The sequence below is a fragment of the Rhinopithecus bieti genome, unplaced genomic scaffold (assembly GCF_001698545.2).
Source record: "Rhinopithecus bieti isolate Rb0 unplaced genomic scaffold, ASM169854v2 scaffold_34281, whole genome shotgun sequence".
In the NCBI taxonomy this organism is placed as follows: Eukaryota; Metazoa; Chordata; class Mammalia; order Primates; family Cercopithecidae; genus Rhinopithecus; species Rhinopithecus bieti.
Window position 1 is genome coordinate 1 of NW_016814762.1, and position 17322 is coordinate 17322.

The window sequence follows — 17322 nt, forward strand, 5'->3', positions numbered from 1 at the left end:
CTCCCCCCCCCCTCTCCCTCTCCCTCCTTCTTTCTTCCGAGACAGAGCCTCGCTCTGTTACCCGGGCTGGAGTACAGTCACTCAATCTCAGCTCACTGCAACCTCTGCCTCCCAGGTTCAAGTGATTCTCCTGCCTTGGCCTCCTGAGTGGCTGGAATTACAGGTGCCCACCACCACACTTGGCTAATTTTTGTATTTTTAGTAGAGACAGAGTTTTGCCATGTTGGCCAGGCTGGTCTCAAGAGATCTGTTCGCCTCGTCCTCCCAAAGTGCTGGGATTACAGGAATAAACCACTGCGCCCAGCCACAGAGTTTTTCGATCTAAGCACTATTGACTTTTCAGAGGGAGGGTCGTGTGCTGTGGGGGCTGTCCTGTGCATTGTAGGGGGTTTAGCAACATCTGTGGCCTCTATTCATTAGAGGCCAGTAGCACCCCCACTGCAGTGGTAACAACCACAGATGTCTCCAGACATTGCCAAATAGCCCCTGGAGTGGCAAAACTGCCCCTGGTTGAGAACTACTCAGTTAGGGTGACCAGCTGGGATGGCGAGGCATCCTCAGACTAGCAAATGGGAAGCCAGTGCAGCCCTTAGTCCTAACAGGGCAAAGGCAGAAACTGCCTATCAGACCCCAGGGAGTATTGGAGCCATGGAAGAGGGTCCACACGACAGGAGCTGTGGCCATAGAGGGTGCAGAGCGCAGCCAATGCCAAACCCAGCCCGGCAGGCAGGGAGCAGGTGGAGTGATACTTCCACTCCCCTCTTTCCCGCCCCATCTCCTGTGGGTTCCTTCCCTCAATTTAACCAGCTAATCCAGAACACAGGGCAGCTAGGGATGCCTCCTGGGTGAGGAGCAGCGGGAAGAAGGGAAGAGAGTGGATCTGGGGAAATGGGGAATTAAGCAGAACAGAGGCCATTGTGGTCATCCCAGCTGGGGTGCTGCTGGCTGGGACAAAGGTGGTGGTGGAGAACGGACAGAAGTGGCTGAATTCCAGGATATCTGGGAGGGCTCCATGCTGATCAGCACGGGCAGTCAATAATAGGAAGTAGTTGAGGACAAGGTGTTTAGGTTTCTGGCTTGGGCAGATGGGCTGATGATGGTGCCGTCTTCCGAAATGAAGGAGACAGAGGAGGCCAGGCGTGGTGGGTCACGCCTGTAATCCCAGCACTTTGAGAGGCCTAGGTGGGCGGGTTGCTTGAAACCAGCCTGGCCAACATGGCGAAACCCTGTCTCTACTAAAAATGCAAAAATTAGCCAGGCGTGGTGGCAGGCACCTACAATCCCAGCACTTTGGGAGGCTGAGGTAGGAGAATCGCTTGAACCTGGGAGGCAGAGGTTGCAGTGAGCCGAGATTGTGCCACTGCACTCCAGCCTGGGTGACGGAGGGAGACCTGTCTCAAAAAAAAAAAAAAGATACTGCAACCGTGCTCACCCCACTGTAGACTGCCCCTCCATGAACCCTTCTCCAGTCGCCTTTTGAGCTTGCCTCTCTTGTTTGCCAGCACTCTAATTGACAAGAGTGTTTCTGGGCCTGGTGCAGGGGCTCGTGCCTGTAATCCCAACACAAGACCCAGGAGGGAGGATAGCTTGAGCCCAGACTGAGACCAGCCTGGGCAACACAGTGAGACCCCATCCCTACCAAAAATAAAAAATTAGCTGGGAGTAGTGGTACACACCTGTAGTCCCAGCTCTTCAGCAGGCTGAAGTGGAAGGATTGCTTAAGTCGAGGAGGTCGAGGCTGCGGTGAACCACTGCACTTAGCCTAGTAGACGGAGTGAGACCTTGTCTCAAAAAAACAACAAACAGGCTGGGTGCAGTAGCTCACACCTGTAATCCTAGCACTTTGGGAGGCCGAGGCGGGTGGATCACGAGGTCAGGAGATCGAAACCATCCTGGCTAACACGGTGAAACCCTGTCTCTACTAAAAAATACAAGAAAGTTAGCCGGGCATGGTGGCAGGCGCCTGTAGTCCCAGCTACTTGGGAGGCTGAGGCAGGAGAATGGCGTGAACGTGGGAGGCGGAGCTTGCAGTGAGCCGAGATCGCGCCATTGCACTCCAGCCCGGGCGACAGAACGAGACTCCGTCTCAAAAAAAAATAATAATAATAACACAGATGGACAACCCTGCCCTCACGGAGCTTATACTCAGAGGGAAGAAAGCCACTTAGCAGGACAAAGAGCTAAAATGGATAGTACAGTGTGTTGAGAGGTAACACACGTGACAGAAAAGATAAGGTATGGGGCCGGGCACGGTGGCTTACACCTGCAATCCCAGCACTTTGGGAGGCCGAGGTGGGCGGATCACCTGAAGTCAGGAGTTTGAGACCAGCCTAGCCAACATGGTGAAACCCCGCCTCTACTAAAAATACAAAAATTAACCAGGCATGGTGGCGGGTGCCTGTAATCGCAGCTATTCAGGAGGCTGAGGCAGGAGAATCACTTGAACCCGGGAGGCGGAGGTTTCAGTGAGCTGAGATCATGCCACTGTACTCCAGCCTGTGTGATGGAGCGAGGCTCCATCTCAAAAAAAAAAAAAGAAAAAAGAAAAGATAAGGCGTGGAGGGGGGTGAAGGGCTGCAATTCTAAGGAGGATGCAGTCCCCTTCAGGGCTGGCATCTCTGACAGGCTGACATGTGGGTGATACCTGAAGGACATGAGGGAGCCAAGAGAAATCTGGACAGAGGGCACAGCAAGTGCAGAAGCTCTGGGGAAACGTGGTTTGATTTGGGGTGAAACTTCAGCATTTTGCCTGGCACATGGTAACTGCTTAATTCATACAAGCCCTACTAATTATCTTTTTTTTTTTTTTTTTTGAGACGGAGTCTTGCTCTGTCGCCCAGGCTGGAGTGCAGTGGCCGGATCTCAGCTCACTGCAAGCTCTGCCTCCCGAGTTTACGCCATTCTCCTTTCTCAGCCTCCCAAGTAGCTGGGACTAAAGGCGCCCACCACCTCGCCCAGCTAGTTTTTTGTATTTTTTAGTAGAGACAGGGTTTCACCGTGTTAGCCAGGATGGTCTCGATCTCCTGACCTCGTGATCCGCCCGTCTCGGCCTCCCGAAGTGCTAGGATTACAGGCTTGAGCCACCGTGCCCGGCCTCTCTTTTTTTTTTTTTTTTTTTTTGAGATGGAATTTTGCTCTTGTCACCCAGGCTGGAGTGCAGTGGTGGGATCTCAACTCGCTACAACCTCCACCTCCCAGGTTCAAGGATTCTCCTGCTTCAGCCTCTGGAGTAGCTGGGGTTACAGGCACCCTCCACAATGCCCCAATACCTTTTGTATTTTTAGTAGAGACGGGGTTTCACTATGTTGTCCAGGCTGGTCTTGAACTCCTAGCCTCAAGTGACCGGCCCGCCTCAGCCTCCCAAACTGCTGAGATTACAGTCTTAAGCCACTGTGCCCAGCCTATCATTCTTGTAATTAATGGGCATCGTCTTCCTGGAGTGCCTGGGTCGTCAGGTTCCTGGATGACACACAGAGGCCTCAGCACCCTGCCCTATCAGCTATGGGCCGGTCGTGGTTTACCAGACGGATGGCAGTGGGGACGGGAAGGGTTGGAACGGAGCCCAGGCATTCCTGACCCGCCCAGCCCCTCTCAGATTTCTCCCCGGCCTGCCACACCCCTGCTGCTTGCTGGGCAATGGGTACTGGAAATGCAAGGGCGGCTCCCCACCCCACTTCTAACTTGAAGAGGGCCTAATACCAAGCAAGGACAACAAGGCTGGCAGTGACCACCTGGTGACCCCTAACTGCACTGCAGGCGCAGCGCTAAACACTGAGTGCTTTTCCACCGTCTCCCCCTAGGGGCCTCCTTTCAGCCCACTGAGAGGCCAGGCTGGTGAGTCACCCCCACATCTGCAGCCTTTAGGGGCTGCTGTCTTAGCCACCGCCCTACCAGACTACAGGGTGCTCTTGGACAGGCTCCCCAGTTCCCTGAGAGAGGAATCTCATAGCTCCTGCCTGCCAACTCTGCAGCTGCCCACAGGCCCCGACAGGCCCCACTGTGTCTTCAGGGACTGAAGATGGAGCAGAGGAGGAACCAGGTTTTGCCAGCCCCAGGATGGAGCTGAGTCAGGCCTTTTCCCAGGGCTCCTGGGACTGGGCCTTGCCCTGAACTCAGCCTCCAGCCCAGATGTGGAGAAGGACGCCCAGGACTGGGCGCCTGGGCCCCTCGCTCCTTACCTGTCCAACCTCATCTCCGTGCACACTCTCAACCCATCCCTCTGCTCCAGCCACACTGACCTCAGTGCTGAACCCTGCTGTCCGCAGGCCTTAGCCCTTGCCATTCCTTCCATGTAGACAGGACACTCAGGACACTGCATACTTGCTCCCTGATAGCCTCCAGTCTTTGCCCAAATGCCACCTTCCCAGCAGTGACTTCTCTGGCTCCTAGAATTGAGCCCTACCCTCAGGCCATTCCTCCCTAGGCCCCATCCCAGCTCCATTTTCCTCCATGCTTCACCTTTTATTAGACCACGTGTTTTACTGATTTATCTTGTTTATGGTCTGTTTCTATTTGAAAACTCCTTTAGACTGGGTAGGAAGGGGCTCTATCCTGCCCTTCTGCCCCTCCTCATAGAGCTAAGGAAATGTGACTACTGGCCAGGCACAGTGGCTCACACCTAAAATCCCAGAGCTTTGTAAGGCTGAGGCAGGCAGATCATTTGAGGTCAAGAGTTCGAGACCAGCCTAGCCAACATGGCAAAATCCTGTCTCTACCAAAAAATACAAAAATTAGCTGAGTGTGGTGTTTTGTACCTGTAGTCCCAGCTACTCGGGAGGCTAAGGCATGAGAATCTCTTGAACCTGGGAGGTGGAGATTGCTGTGAGTCAAGATTGCGCCACTGCACTCCAGCCTAGGCAACAGAGTGAGGTTGTCTCAAAGGAATCTGACTACTGGAACCAGCATCTTCATCCCTCAGGCCTTCCCCAGTTCTGTCCCCAGGCAGCCAGCACAGTCCAGGTGTGTACTCCAAGGCCCATGGGGTGGTCAAGAAGGCTGTGTTGGGGGACAGTGGAGGGAGCTGGGACATGTGGGTTGGGGTGCCACACGAGGAACCTGGTGGTGCTGGATGTTGCTTGGGCTGGGTAGAGCAGGGCACTGGCCACTGCTCCTGGGCTGGGACTCATCCTCCCCACGGAGCCACACTCTAGCCCGGTATTCTAGGTGTCTGTGAATTCAGATTTAAACCTGGCTTTCCCAATCACTGTGAAGATGCACCTGTCTAAGTAGAAAGACAGACTACCTTTTACTTAAGAGTTTGTGATGTTGATCTTGACACATTTGGTATGTGGGCCCTACACATATGTTTACTTGTAGCCCCCATGTTAGCGCTCGGCTTTTTTACTGTTTTCTGCATTGCTATAACCCTAGCACCTAGAATAGTGTCTTGGGGCCGGGCGTGGTGGCTCACGCCTGTAATCCCAGCAGTTTGGGAGGCCGAAGCAGGTGAATCACCTGAGGTCAGGAATTCGAGACCAGCCTGGCCAACATAGTGAAACCCCATCTCTACTAAAAATATAAAAGTTAGCCAGGTGTGGTGGCGTGCACCCATAATCCCAGCTACTCGGGAGGCTGATGCAGGAGAATCACTTGAACCCAGGAGGTGGAGGTTGCAGTAAGCTGAGATCGTGCCACTGCTCTCCAGCCTAGGGGATAAAGCAAGACTGTCTCCAAAAAAAAAAAAAGTGTCTTGCACAGAACACGTGCTTAATGAAGTTGTTAAACAAATGAATAAAAAAGCCTTAGATGATGCCACATACTCAAGGGGACCCCAGAAGTGGCTGGGAACGCCGTGGCTTTTCTGCTTCAGGGCTGCAGAGTCTCAGGGTCAGTGAGGCCAACACCACCTTGCAGGAGGCCATAAGCATTACCTGAAGGGCGCCTTCTACGGCCTGCCTCCCGCATAGCCCCGTCTGCAGCTGGAGTTTATATCCTTAATTGTAAAACGAGCCCACTTGGCAATCAAGGAGATCTAGATCTCAAAACTGTCTCTGCTGCTTGCTGACTGTATGCAGCCATTAACCTCTCTCTCTTTTTTTTTTTTTTTTTTTTGAGGCAGGGTCTTGTTCAGTCACTCAGGCTAGAGTGCAGTGGTGCAATCATGGCTCACTGCAGCCTTAACCTCCTAGGCTCAAGTGATCCTCCTCAGCCTCTCGAGTAGCTGGGACCACAGGTGTGTGTCACCACACTCAGCTGAATTAAAAAACTTTTTAAAACTAAAGATGAGGTCTCACTATGTTGCCCAGGCTGGTCTGGAACTACTGGATTCAAATGATTTTCCTACCTTGGCCTTCCAAAGTGCTGGAATTATAGGTGTGAGCCACCACGCCTTGCTGCAATTTCCTTTAAAAAGGGGACCCATAGAACCTCTCCCCAGGGTTGTGAGGCAGGAGAACATGTAACTGACTCCATATTGACTGCTTATGCCAGCGCCACCACCACCATTGCTGTCTTCATCAGTGTCCAAGGCTGTTCCTGCCACCCAGTGGACTCCCTGTGTGGCATGTGGCAGCCAGTGCCACCGTTCTCTCCCTCCCTGCAGACCTGGCGCTTGGGCTGGGAGCTCTATGGGCCTTGGTGGTGGTTTGGGTGAATGGTGCCCTCTGCTGGGCGTGGGGAGAAGGGCCTTCAGGGAAACCATACCTGACACTGGCACTCCCTGCAGGCTGGGAATCTCGGGGACTTCCTCCTGCTGGGAAGTTCAGTTTCCACCCAGGCAGCACTAGCAGGCCTTGTGAGTCCCTCCGCACCACAACAGTAGTGACAACACGCAGTAGCTTGTGCGCCAGGCACCCTTCCAAGCCCTTGCAGATATCAACTATTTTACTTGCCCATTTCATCTTATTTATTTATGATTATTATTATTTGAGACAAAGTCTCTCTCTGTTGCCCAGGCTGGAGTGCAGTGGCACGATCTCGGCTCACTGCAACCTCCACCTCCCAGGTTCAAACGATTCTCCTGCCTCAGCCTCCCAAGTAGCTGGAATTACAGGCATGCACCACCACGCCCAGCTAATTTTGTATTTTAATAGAGACAGGGTTTCGCCATGTTGGCCAGGCTGGTCTCAAACTCCTGACCTCAGGTGATCCACCTGCCTCGGCCTCCCAAAGTGCTGGGATTACAGGTGTGGGCCACCGTGCCCAGCCTACTCCCCCATTTTAGATGAGAAAACGGAGGCGGAGAGGTTATGTGGTTTGTCCAAGGCCTCTTGCCTAGAAGTGCCGGGATTTGAACTTGTGCTCTCCTGGTTGGATCGTTTTAATGGGAGGCCAGAAGGTAGGTTCTGCCTTTAGCCTGGAGGTAGTTGGTCCCTGCAGCTCCCCAGCGAGCCTGGAACTGGACACACAGGGTGTAGGCTATAAAAGGGGCTTCCCAGGGTGACCGCTCCCACACTTTCAATGGCAGGCCCATCACCTCAGGGCCCTTTCCTAAGTGGCCACCCTCCAACAGTCCCCTGGCTGGGTCTTCTCCCTGAGTCCCTTTGTAGGCCCGGAAGTGAGGGAGGGAGGGAGGTCCCTGCCTAGAATTGGGGGGCCGGGAATTCAGGGCCTCAGCTCCTCACCAACAGTCTAGGAATGGGAGCATGCCACCCTCCTCAGGCCTCTCTAGGGACTGGGAAAAGCACACTCTGGGGACATGGCTATCTGTAGTCCCTTTGGGAAGAAAGAAAGATTGTTGGATCAGTGAAAAGGCATCAGGGAAAAGGCATGGTATGAAGTGAGGCCTGGGTGCTGGCCCATCTCTGTCCCCACTGGAGGGGCCTAGGAAGTGCCTTCTTTTGAGCCTTTTTCCATCTGTAAAATGTCAGGGATGGATTGGGGCAGTTTTCAAAATGCTTTGGATTTGGGGGTTCATAAGAATACAAGCTGGGAGGATGAGGATAGAGAGAAGGCTCTCTGGGTACCCCCGACCCCTTCTTCCAATAAAGAAAGCTCCACCTTTTTTTTTTTTTTTTTTTTTTTTTTTTTTTTTTTTTTTTTGAGATGGAGTCTTGCTCTGTTGCCCAGGCTAAAGTGCAATGGCATGATCTCCGCTCACTGAAATCTCTGCTTCCTGGGCTCAAGCGATTCTCCTGCCTCAGCCTCCCGAGTAGCTGGGAGAACAGGCATGCCCCACCACACCTGGCTAATTGTTGTATTTTTAGCAGAGATGAGGTTTCACTATGTTGGCCAGGATGGTCTTGAACACCTGACCGCAGGTGATCCGCCTGCCTTGGCCTCCCAAAGTGCTGGGATTACAAGCATGAGCCACCACACCTGGCCAAAGCTCCACTTTGCTTTTCTGTTGGACTTGGATTCTGGGACTTTGCCTTTTAAAAGTCTGGGTGAAAAGATCACTTAATAGAATGAGCGCCGGGGTGCTTTCAAGGGTCAGTCATCCAAGAGCGAACCCCTCATTCAAGGAAGCCCTGATCTCAACCGGGATCACAATCCCCATCTCCTCCCCCACCCTGTAGAAGGGAGGACTGCCTTTGAAGCATCTGCACAAGTGGATGCTGCAGGTTGACATTAAGGGCAAAAAATGAGAATAATATCTGTGGATTGTGGTGGCATTAAATAACATACCCAAACTGGATGTGTTGGGGACAGTAAGTCAATATGCCGTGTTATGAAAAGGTATAATGCAAAGTGTGTGTGTAGGCCGGGCACGGTGGCTCACGCCTATAATCCCAGCACTTTGGGAGGCCGAGGTGGGTGGATCACGAGGTCGGGAGTTCGAGGCCAGCCTTATCAACATGGTGAAACCCCGTCTCTACTAGAAATACAAAAATTAGCCAGGCGTGGTGGTGCGCGCCTATAATCCCAGCTACTCAGGAGGCTGAGGCAGGAGAATCGCTTGAACCCGGAAGGTGGAGGTTGCAGTGAGCCAAGATCATGCCACTGCAGTCCAGCCTGGGGGAGAGTGAGACTGTCTCTGGCGGGGGGTGCGGGGAAAGTGCGTGTAATGCATAGGGGATACAGATACTGGAATGAGGCACACCAGTGTGGAAACCCAAAATTCGAAGGACCGATGGTCCTCAGCATGGCCAGCACATCAGTTGTTTCTGGTTAGTGTCTGCTCTGCATGGTTAGCGCTGGTGTCTTACCAATACAATATTTTTACTTATTACAGGCCCTAAAGATCAGAGTCCTAAGCTTCCGTTTTGCAGATGAGAAGCAGGCCCAGAGCAAGAGAGTGACTTAATATTGTCCCCATCACAGAGCCCAGGTTCTGATTCTTTCCAAACCATTCGGGGGCTGGTGCCTGGTTCCATTGCCAGGGGACTCTACATCCATCCACTGAGGCCAGGTGAGGCTGGGAAAGGCTGCTTTTCCTCCAAATATCTCAAGGGAGGAAGGCCAGCCTGAACAGGGGCTGCTTGGTTTCATGATTAGCCGCCGCTGAAGATAGAGTTTCTGATTTATCCAGGCTTCTCTGAAGGGAGTTGAAGATAACGGGCAGCAGGTGTTTGCTAGCAGACATCCAATCTTCCCACACCCCCTGTCAGCAGACAGCCCTGGCAGAGGGGAATCTGAGGCCCCAGCTCAGTGGGAAGGGCAGGAGGAGGCTTTGTCCTGAGGGCCCCGTGGACCAAGGACAGGTGAGCTTTCTCATCCGACTTCATCCCCTTTTGAGATAGGCTCTCACTCTGTCGCCCAGGCTGGAGTGCAGTGGCGTGATCTTCGCTCACTGCAACCACCACCTCCCGGATTCAAGCTACTCTTGTGCCTCAGTCTCCCGAGTAGCTGGGATTATAGGCACGTGCCACCACACCCAGCTAATTTTTATATTTTTAGTAAGGACAGGGTTTCACGGTGTTCACCAGGCTGGTCTCGAACCCCTGACCTCGTGATCCACCCACCTCAGCCTCCTAAAGTGTTGGGATTGCAGGTGTGATCCATGGTGCCCAGCCCCAACTTCATTTCCTTTGGTTTCCCCATCCAGGGTCTTAAGCTTCAGGCTTCTTAGCCTTATCCTTGAGCCTTGGCAACAAACCTCAGTGTGCATGAGCATCCCATGGAGGGCCTGTCAACCCACAGCAGGGCCCTGCCTAGAGGTTCCGATTCAGCAGGTGGCACTGATACCTTCGGGTCAGGGTCTGTGCTTTGAGCAGAGGCGCTTTGCAGATTTAGTCATCCTCATGGAAGGAAATGTTTATTTCAACATCAGCAATTTCCTCGGCTTCGCTTCAGATTTTTTTGGCTAATTGCAAAGATGACTTTGAACTTCACGTTAACAAGGACAAAAAAATCATTCTATCGCTGCTGCCTATTCCCGATTCCTACATTTATGCCCTGATATTGTCAGGAATGTTCCCATTTCGCTGACATCTCGGGTAGGTTCTCTTTGTTTTGCTTGATTTTGATAACCAGATGTCATTTAAAAAACAATGTGGCCATTATTTAAAGGAGAAAGTCCCCTCACAGGGTGATTATGAGGATTTAGAGGAAATAATCAAAGTCCTGTCTGGCCTTTAAAAATACTGAATAAGGGCCGGGCGTGGTGGCTCAAGCCTGTAATCCCAGCACTTTGGGAGGCCGAGACGGGCGGATCACAAGGTCAGGAGATTGAGACCATCCTGGCTAACACGGTGAAACCCCCGTCTCTACTAAAAAATACAAAAAAACTAGCCAGGCAAGGTGGCGGGCACCTGTAGTCCCAGCTACTCAGGAGGCTGAGGCGGGAGAATGGTGTGAACCCGGGAGGCGGAGCTTGCAGTGAGCTGAGATCCGGCCACTGCACTCCAGCCTGGGCGACAGAGCGAGACTCCGTCTCAAAAAAAAAAAAAAAATACTGAATAAATGGTAGCTGTTACCAACTAACAAATTGCATGGACCATGTGCCAGATATTAATTCATTTAATCTCCACAAAAACTCTCCATTTTGTAAATGTAAAATCTGAGGCAACTAGAGGTTAAATGATGTGCTAGCAAGTAGCAGAGCTCGCTGTTCTCCAACCCCTGCCTTTCAATAGGGACCCCCGCCCCCAGCATAGAAAAGGAAGTTGTCATGCACTGCCCTGCAGGGAGGGCAGCCGCTGTTCCAGAAGATACCTTGCTGGGGCTGTGGAGGGGCTCAGCCTTGGGGTAAGAGGTTAATGGTTCTCTCTTATGGAGCAACAGACTTTGCAAAGGAGGGCAAGTCTCCCCTCCCTGAGCCCACCTAGGCATGGAAGCTGACCCTGCGTATCCCCTGCCGAAGAGAGGAAGCTGGGAAGAAGCTGGCAAAGAGCATAATTTTTGCAGAACTGTGAAAATTCTAAAAACCATTGAATTGTACATGTTAAGTGAATGGTACGGTATGTGAGTTAGATGCCAATAAAGATTCTACTGAAAAAAGTTCACTCCCCAGGAACCTCTGGGAAAAGTTTCTTTAATAAAAAATTCTAGTACATCTACACGATTGTCCTCACCCTTCATCTACAGCAACGCAACAGGGAAAATAAAAAATAAGGGGCAATCTAGACATACTCAGTATAAAAACGCAGAGACCCATCTGAATGGGAGGCCTTAGGGTCTGGAAACCAGAAATGCAGGATGGCCAGTGGGCCCAGCAGCTCTGGGCTGTACTTTTGAAGAACTGTCTCTAACGTTTTGAAAATAGCATTAAAAAAAAAAGTTGCACCAGGAGGCCTAAGAAGGTTCCATTCCAGAGACAAAGCCATCATGGGTCGGTCACAGCAAGCCCAGGACACAAGGCTGAGCATTTTACGGCAGGTGAGAGGCTTCTGGAAACCTGGCCTCTGAGGCAACCCTGGACCAGGTGGAGAGGTTTTCAGTGCTGAAGTCAAACTGCCCTCATTCCTCCATCCTCAAAGGCTAAGGAACCAACCAGTCTAACGCCAGACTCAGAGCCTGTCTCCTCCAAGTTGCTATGGCCGCTTCCTGACAAGCTCCAAAGTCCTCGCCTGAAGAGGGGACTGAGACCCCTTGGAGATGCTCTATGGCCTGACATTTGGTCCCCAGCCCTGCAGGCAGGCGGCCTAGTCGTCCTCCCCGCCACCGTACATGTCTGCCAGCTTCTTGAAGCGGCTGCCCCACTCGTTCAGATAGTCGTAATCTTGGTCCTGGTCAGAGGCGGAGGAAGTGAGAGAGCTCAGGGACGCGGCGTCGGAGCCGCTGCCCTCATAGTCGAACACCAAGAGGGAGTCGTAGGGCGGGGCTGTGGGGTCCATGTTAGCTGCCTTCAGGTTCTGCGGCAACAGAGAACAGGTGGTTAGAGTGGTGGGCCCTGCCGCTTGCCAGCTGCAAGCCTCCACTGCCTCATCTCTGAGCCCCCCTCTCCCCTCCCCTAAAGTTTCAGAGGTTAAAATGAAAGAATGTGTTATTCATGCAGAATTCATTTGCTCAGGGACCAGCACTCAGCAAGTGCTCAGTGCAACACAGGCCGGGGGTAAGGGCAAGGACTGAAATCAGACAGCCTGGGCCAGAACTCACACCACACACCAGCTTTGTAGCCTTGGGCAAGTCCCTTAACCGCTCTATGCCTGTTTCCTTGTCTGTAAAATGACAATACTTCATATGGGCTTTTTTTCTTCCTTTTTTAAACGATGCACGCCTGTGACACAGCCTTGGGAGGTCTTGAGGACATGTGCCTCCTTCGTACAGTTTTAAAGGAACGGATGAGTAAGTAAATGAGTAAATACCTGTAAAGCAGTTATTAGAATAGCACCTGGCAACAATAGCTATGATTACCTAATCAATGCTACGTGCTAGGTCAGTAGTTCCCAAACTTAAATTACGTGGAGAATCTTTTATAAATTCTGAAGCCCAGGCCACATCCAGTTCAATTACACCACAATCTCTAGGGGTGAGCCGAGGCATCAGTGGTTTCTGAAGGTGCCCACGTGATTCCAATATGCAGGCAGGGTCAGGAACCAGTGTGCTGGCACTGTCCTAGCTGCCTGCTCGTTCAATCTTTGAAGTCCTCTACAGCAGAGGCTCCAAACTTTGCTCTAAGTGCAGTCACCTGGGATCTGTAATTCAAACCCAAGTACTCTGGCTCCAGAGTATTCAACTGCTGTATGTGAATAAATGAATAAATCGTTCCTGATTTTTTTTTTTTAGATGGAGTCTCCCTTTGTTGCCTAGGCTGGAGTGCAGTGGCGCAATCTCGGCTCACTGCAACCTCTGCCTCCACCATGTTGGCCAGGCTGGTCTCAAAGTCCTGACCCTCAAGTGATCTGCCCGCCTTGGCCTCTGAAAATTCGGAGATTACACGCGTGAGCCACTGTGCCCAGCCTCCTAATCACTTTTTGTCGTTGTTGTTGAGACGGAGTCTCGCCCTGTCACCCAGGCTGGAATGCAGTGGCGTGATCTCGGCTCACTACAACCTCTGCCTCTTTGGTTCAAGCAATTCTTGTGCCTCAGCCTCCCAAGTAGCTGGGACTACAGGTACCCGTCACCATGCCTGGCTAATTTTTGTATTTTTAGTAGGGACGGGGTTTCGCCATGTTGCCCAGGCTGGTCTTGAACTCCTAACCTCATGATCTACCCATCTCAGCCTCCCAAAGTGCTGGGATTGCAGGTGTGAGCAACCGCGCCCAGCCCCTCCTCATCATTTTTAACCACTCTGCAAGTGGGAGTTCTATGGAGGAAGAAACAAACCCCAGAAGTTACTCAAATAAGCCAGAGGTCACAAGCTGGTTAGTGGTGGAGTCAGAATTTGAACCCAGACCCAAGACTCCAGGCCCATGCTTGTCCTCCTGTGTGGCTGGTGCTGGGCTTGAATAAAGGGTGGCCCTCAACTGACCTGCCACGTCTCACCTCGATTATAAAGTTGCCGATTTCATCTGGGTTGGCTGGCCGAGGACGGTACATGGGTGTGGGGATGAAGGCTGGTGCCACGTCATTGCGGAGAACCACCTCCGGCCTGGCCTCCAGACCTCGGTGGAGCTGGGTGATGTCATAGTCCTGTGGGGAAATGCAGGAGAGCAGGGGACTGAGGACTCCTGTCCCCCCTGCCCTGCCACTTACATCTCACTCACCCCACACCCCCTACCCTTTGGACACTGGCTCATGGGGAGGTCTCACAAGACAGATAATATCCCAGATTTTGGAAAACCCTCGTTTCCATCCTCCCTTGTCCTAGCAAATTAAACACAGGCTCGAGGTTAACTTGGCAAGGCCCAAACAGATTACAGCAGTGGACCAGAGGAGCGCTGGAGGATGGAAGAAAAGGAAGACGCAAGCTTCATGCCAGGGCCTGGTCAACACAGCTAACTTCGTCAGTTGGTTGACACAATGGCTTAGCCCTGCCAGTGGACTTGGGGGCACCCACCTCCCAATCCTAGAGCCCCCAGTGCCCCACCTGGTCCTCTTCGCCACCCCCCTCTTCGCCATAGTAGAAGACGTTGTCACGGGTGTCATCTTCTGGGAGTAGGAGAGGCTCCTTGACCTTCCGCTTCTTTCTCACCAACAAGAGTAGCACCAGCAGGAGGACTGCAAGGGTTGGGGAATGTGAGTGTTCCCTCTGCAACCACACAGTGGGCCAAGACCCCCAGGCCCTCAGAGCCCCCCTAACTGCCGATGTCCTCACTCAGTAGCCAGAGCTTAACATGCTACAATGGCTTCACTTGCACCTAGGAAAACTTCAACTCCTCATCAGCGCTGGCAGGATTTGGTCCCAGCCTATGCCTCCCAGTCCCCCCTACCCACTCAGGTCTAGGCACACTGGCCTCCTCTGTGTTCCTTGAATGCCCCCAGCAGCTCCCCCTTAAGAACCTTCATACAGGCTCCTTCCTCACCTGGCAGACTCTATGCCTACACATGGCTCCCACGTGTCAGCTCTCAGCTTAATATCACCTCCTCCTAGAAGATTCTGACTTCCTTCTCCCCACCCCAGATTGGTGGGGAGATTGATCCTTAAGAAAATATTCTGTCGAAATGTCGGGATGGGAACCTCCCAACAGATGTTGTCTTTCAGTGAGACTCTCTTTTAGTCACCAGATGTCCCCTAACTCGCCACAGACTTTAAGAACAAGATAATGCAACTTTCATAGGGTACAGTAATTTAAACTTAGGTGAAATGCAGTGTTGGAATTTTTTTTTCTTTGAAACGGAGACTCACTCTCGTGGGCTAGAGTGCACTGGTGCAATCTCAGCTCACTGCAACCTCCGCCTCCCCGGTTCAAGCTCCCTGCTTCAGCCTCCCTAGTAGCTGGTATTACAGGTGCCTGCCACCATGCCCAGCTAATTTTTGTATTTTTAGTACAGACAGGGTTTCACCATGTTGGCCAGGCTGGTCTCGAGCTCCCAACCTCAAGTGATCCAACTGCCTTGGCCTCCTAAAGTGCTGGGATTACAGGTATGAGCCATTGCACTTGGCCGGATTTTTTTTTTTTTTTTTTTGAGATGGAGTCTCACTCTGTCGCCCAGGCTGGAGTACAGTGGCACAATCTCGGGTCACTGCAATCTCTGCCTCCCAGGTCCAAGTGATTCTCCTGCCTCAGCCTCCTGAGTAGCTGGGATTACAGGAGCCCACCACCATGCCTGGCTAATTTTCATATTTTATTATTATTATTATTTTTTCTTTATCTATTTTTGAGACAGATTCTTGCTCTGTCACCCAGGCTGGAATACAGTGGTATGACCTCAAATTTTTGTATTTTTAGTAGAGACAGGGTTTCCCCCACGTTGGCCAGGCTGGTCTGTAACTCCTGACCTGAGGTGATCTGCCCACCTCGGCCTCCCAAAGTGCTGGGATTACAGGCATGAGCCACCATGCCCAGCCCCAGTGTTGGAATTTTAAGAGGGTCTGGCTTCAGTGATGTGGTCTGAAAGGCTGGCAGGTTATTTGGACATGGGGGGACTGGCCAACTGGTTCCTGGCTGCCTTCTCTGTCACGCCTACACACAGTTAAGCCTGTATTAAGAGGGGACCCTCTAGCCGTCTATGGCAGTTCGATGAGAGAGTCCACACCGCTGCTCAGGATCATTACTTTTTTGCCTGCTGATGGAACTGCTGTCTGTCCTTGGCTGGACAAAACAGACCCAACCTTCCTTGGGAGTCCACGGGTCTGAGGATGCACACGCATGTGGGCTAGACAGTAACCTCTCCTCTCCTGAATCTGGGGGAAGGCAAGACACCAAGCAGACTTCTCTGAACCCAGGTCTAACTGCCTACTGACACCTCCACTTGGACTGGCCTGGCAAGTCTCTTCCCATGGTCCTTCCCAAACTGGCAAATGGAAATGCCATGTTTCTCCTTAAGGCAAAAGCCTTGCAATCATCGATGGCTCTTACCCTCACTCCACACATCAATCTGAAGGGACTCTACCTTGAAACATGACCACCACTGACCACCTCAATGCTGCCATCCTGGCCTGAGCCTCCATCACCTTGCCCCTGGATTATGGCAACAGCCTCCTAAATGATCTCCCTGCTTCCACCTTCGCCCCCATATAGTCTGCAAAGCAGGAATCTTGCAAAATTTAAGTCAAATCACATCACCCCTATGCTCAAAACCTTCTGGTAACTTTTGGTTCTATCCAGAGTCTTCACAATAGCCTATGAAGCCCAACACAACTGGGCCCCTGTGCCCATCACCTCTCTGACCTAATTTCCTACTTTCCTGGTTTTTTTTTTTTTTTTTTAAGGCAGAGTCTTGCTCTGTTGCCCAGGCTGGAGTGCAATGGTGTGATCTCTGCTCACTGCAACCTCCACCTCCTGGGTTCAAGCAATTCTCCTGCCTCAGCCTCCCAAGTAACTGGGATTACAGGCATGTGCCACCATGCCTGGTTAATTTTGTATTTTTAGTAGAGACAGGATTTCACCATGTTGGACAGGGTGGTCTCGAACTCCTGACCTCAAGGGCCTTGACCTCCCAAAGTGTTGGGATTACAGGTGTGAGCCACTGCGCCCGGCGAAAAGCATGTTCTTGTATTCATGCGATTGGTCTGGCTGACGATGTGTGTTGTCTATGTTAAGACCAAGTCAAAAGGTGGAAAAAACAACTGTGATAGGTTCTGTCTTTACAGCCAAGAAATTTGTTTTTAACTAAACATTTCCTCCCACTAGACCAGTAATTTGCAAACTCTAGCATGTATCAGAATGCCTTGGGAGGCTTGTTAACATGCAGATTACTGGGTTCTAATTCCTACATTTCTGAATCAGTAAATCTGGAGTAGGTTCTGAGAATTTGCCTTTCTAGTAATAGCAGATTCCTGGTGATGCTCCTAACGCTGTTGGAAATCACCCTTTCAGAACCACTGATGACCTGATGGCAGGGCCGAGTCTGTTTGCTCACCACTGTATCACCAAAACCTGGTACATTCCACAAGCCCCATAATGACTGACTGATCCTCCTAGAATTAGTAGTTTAAAGAGTGGGCCGGACGCAGTG

The 17322-nt window shown here is 51.8% G+C and overlaps 1 protein-coding gene across 2 annotated transcripts in view; it reads right to left on the minus strand.

Moving 5' to 3' along the window:
• Positions 1-11337: 11337 nt before the first annotated feature.
• The window catches only part of CDH3 (cadherin 3), a 61943-nt gene continuing 55958 nt past the window's right edge, over positions 11338-17322 (minus strand). For both annotated transcript variants that reach the window (XM_017852350.1, XM_017852349.1), the window contains 3 exons: positions 14291-14421; positions 13747-13893; positions 11338-12173 (listed from right to left, as the gene is read on the minus strand). In XM_017852350.1, the coding sequence (XP_017707839.1) occupies positions 11964-12173; positions 13747-13893; positions 14291-14421 (488 nt within the window). In that variant the 3' untranslated portion in view covers positions 11338-11963. The remainder of the gene's footprint in view (positions 12174-13746; positions 13894-14290; positions 14422-17322) is intronic.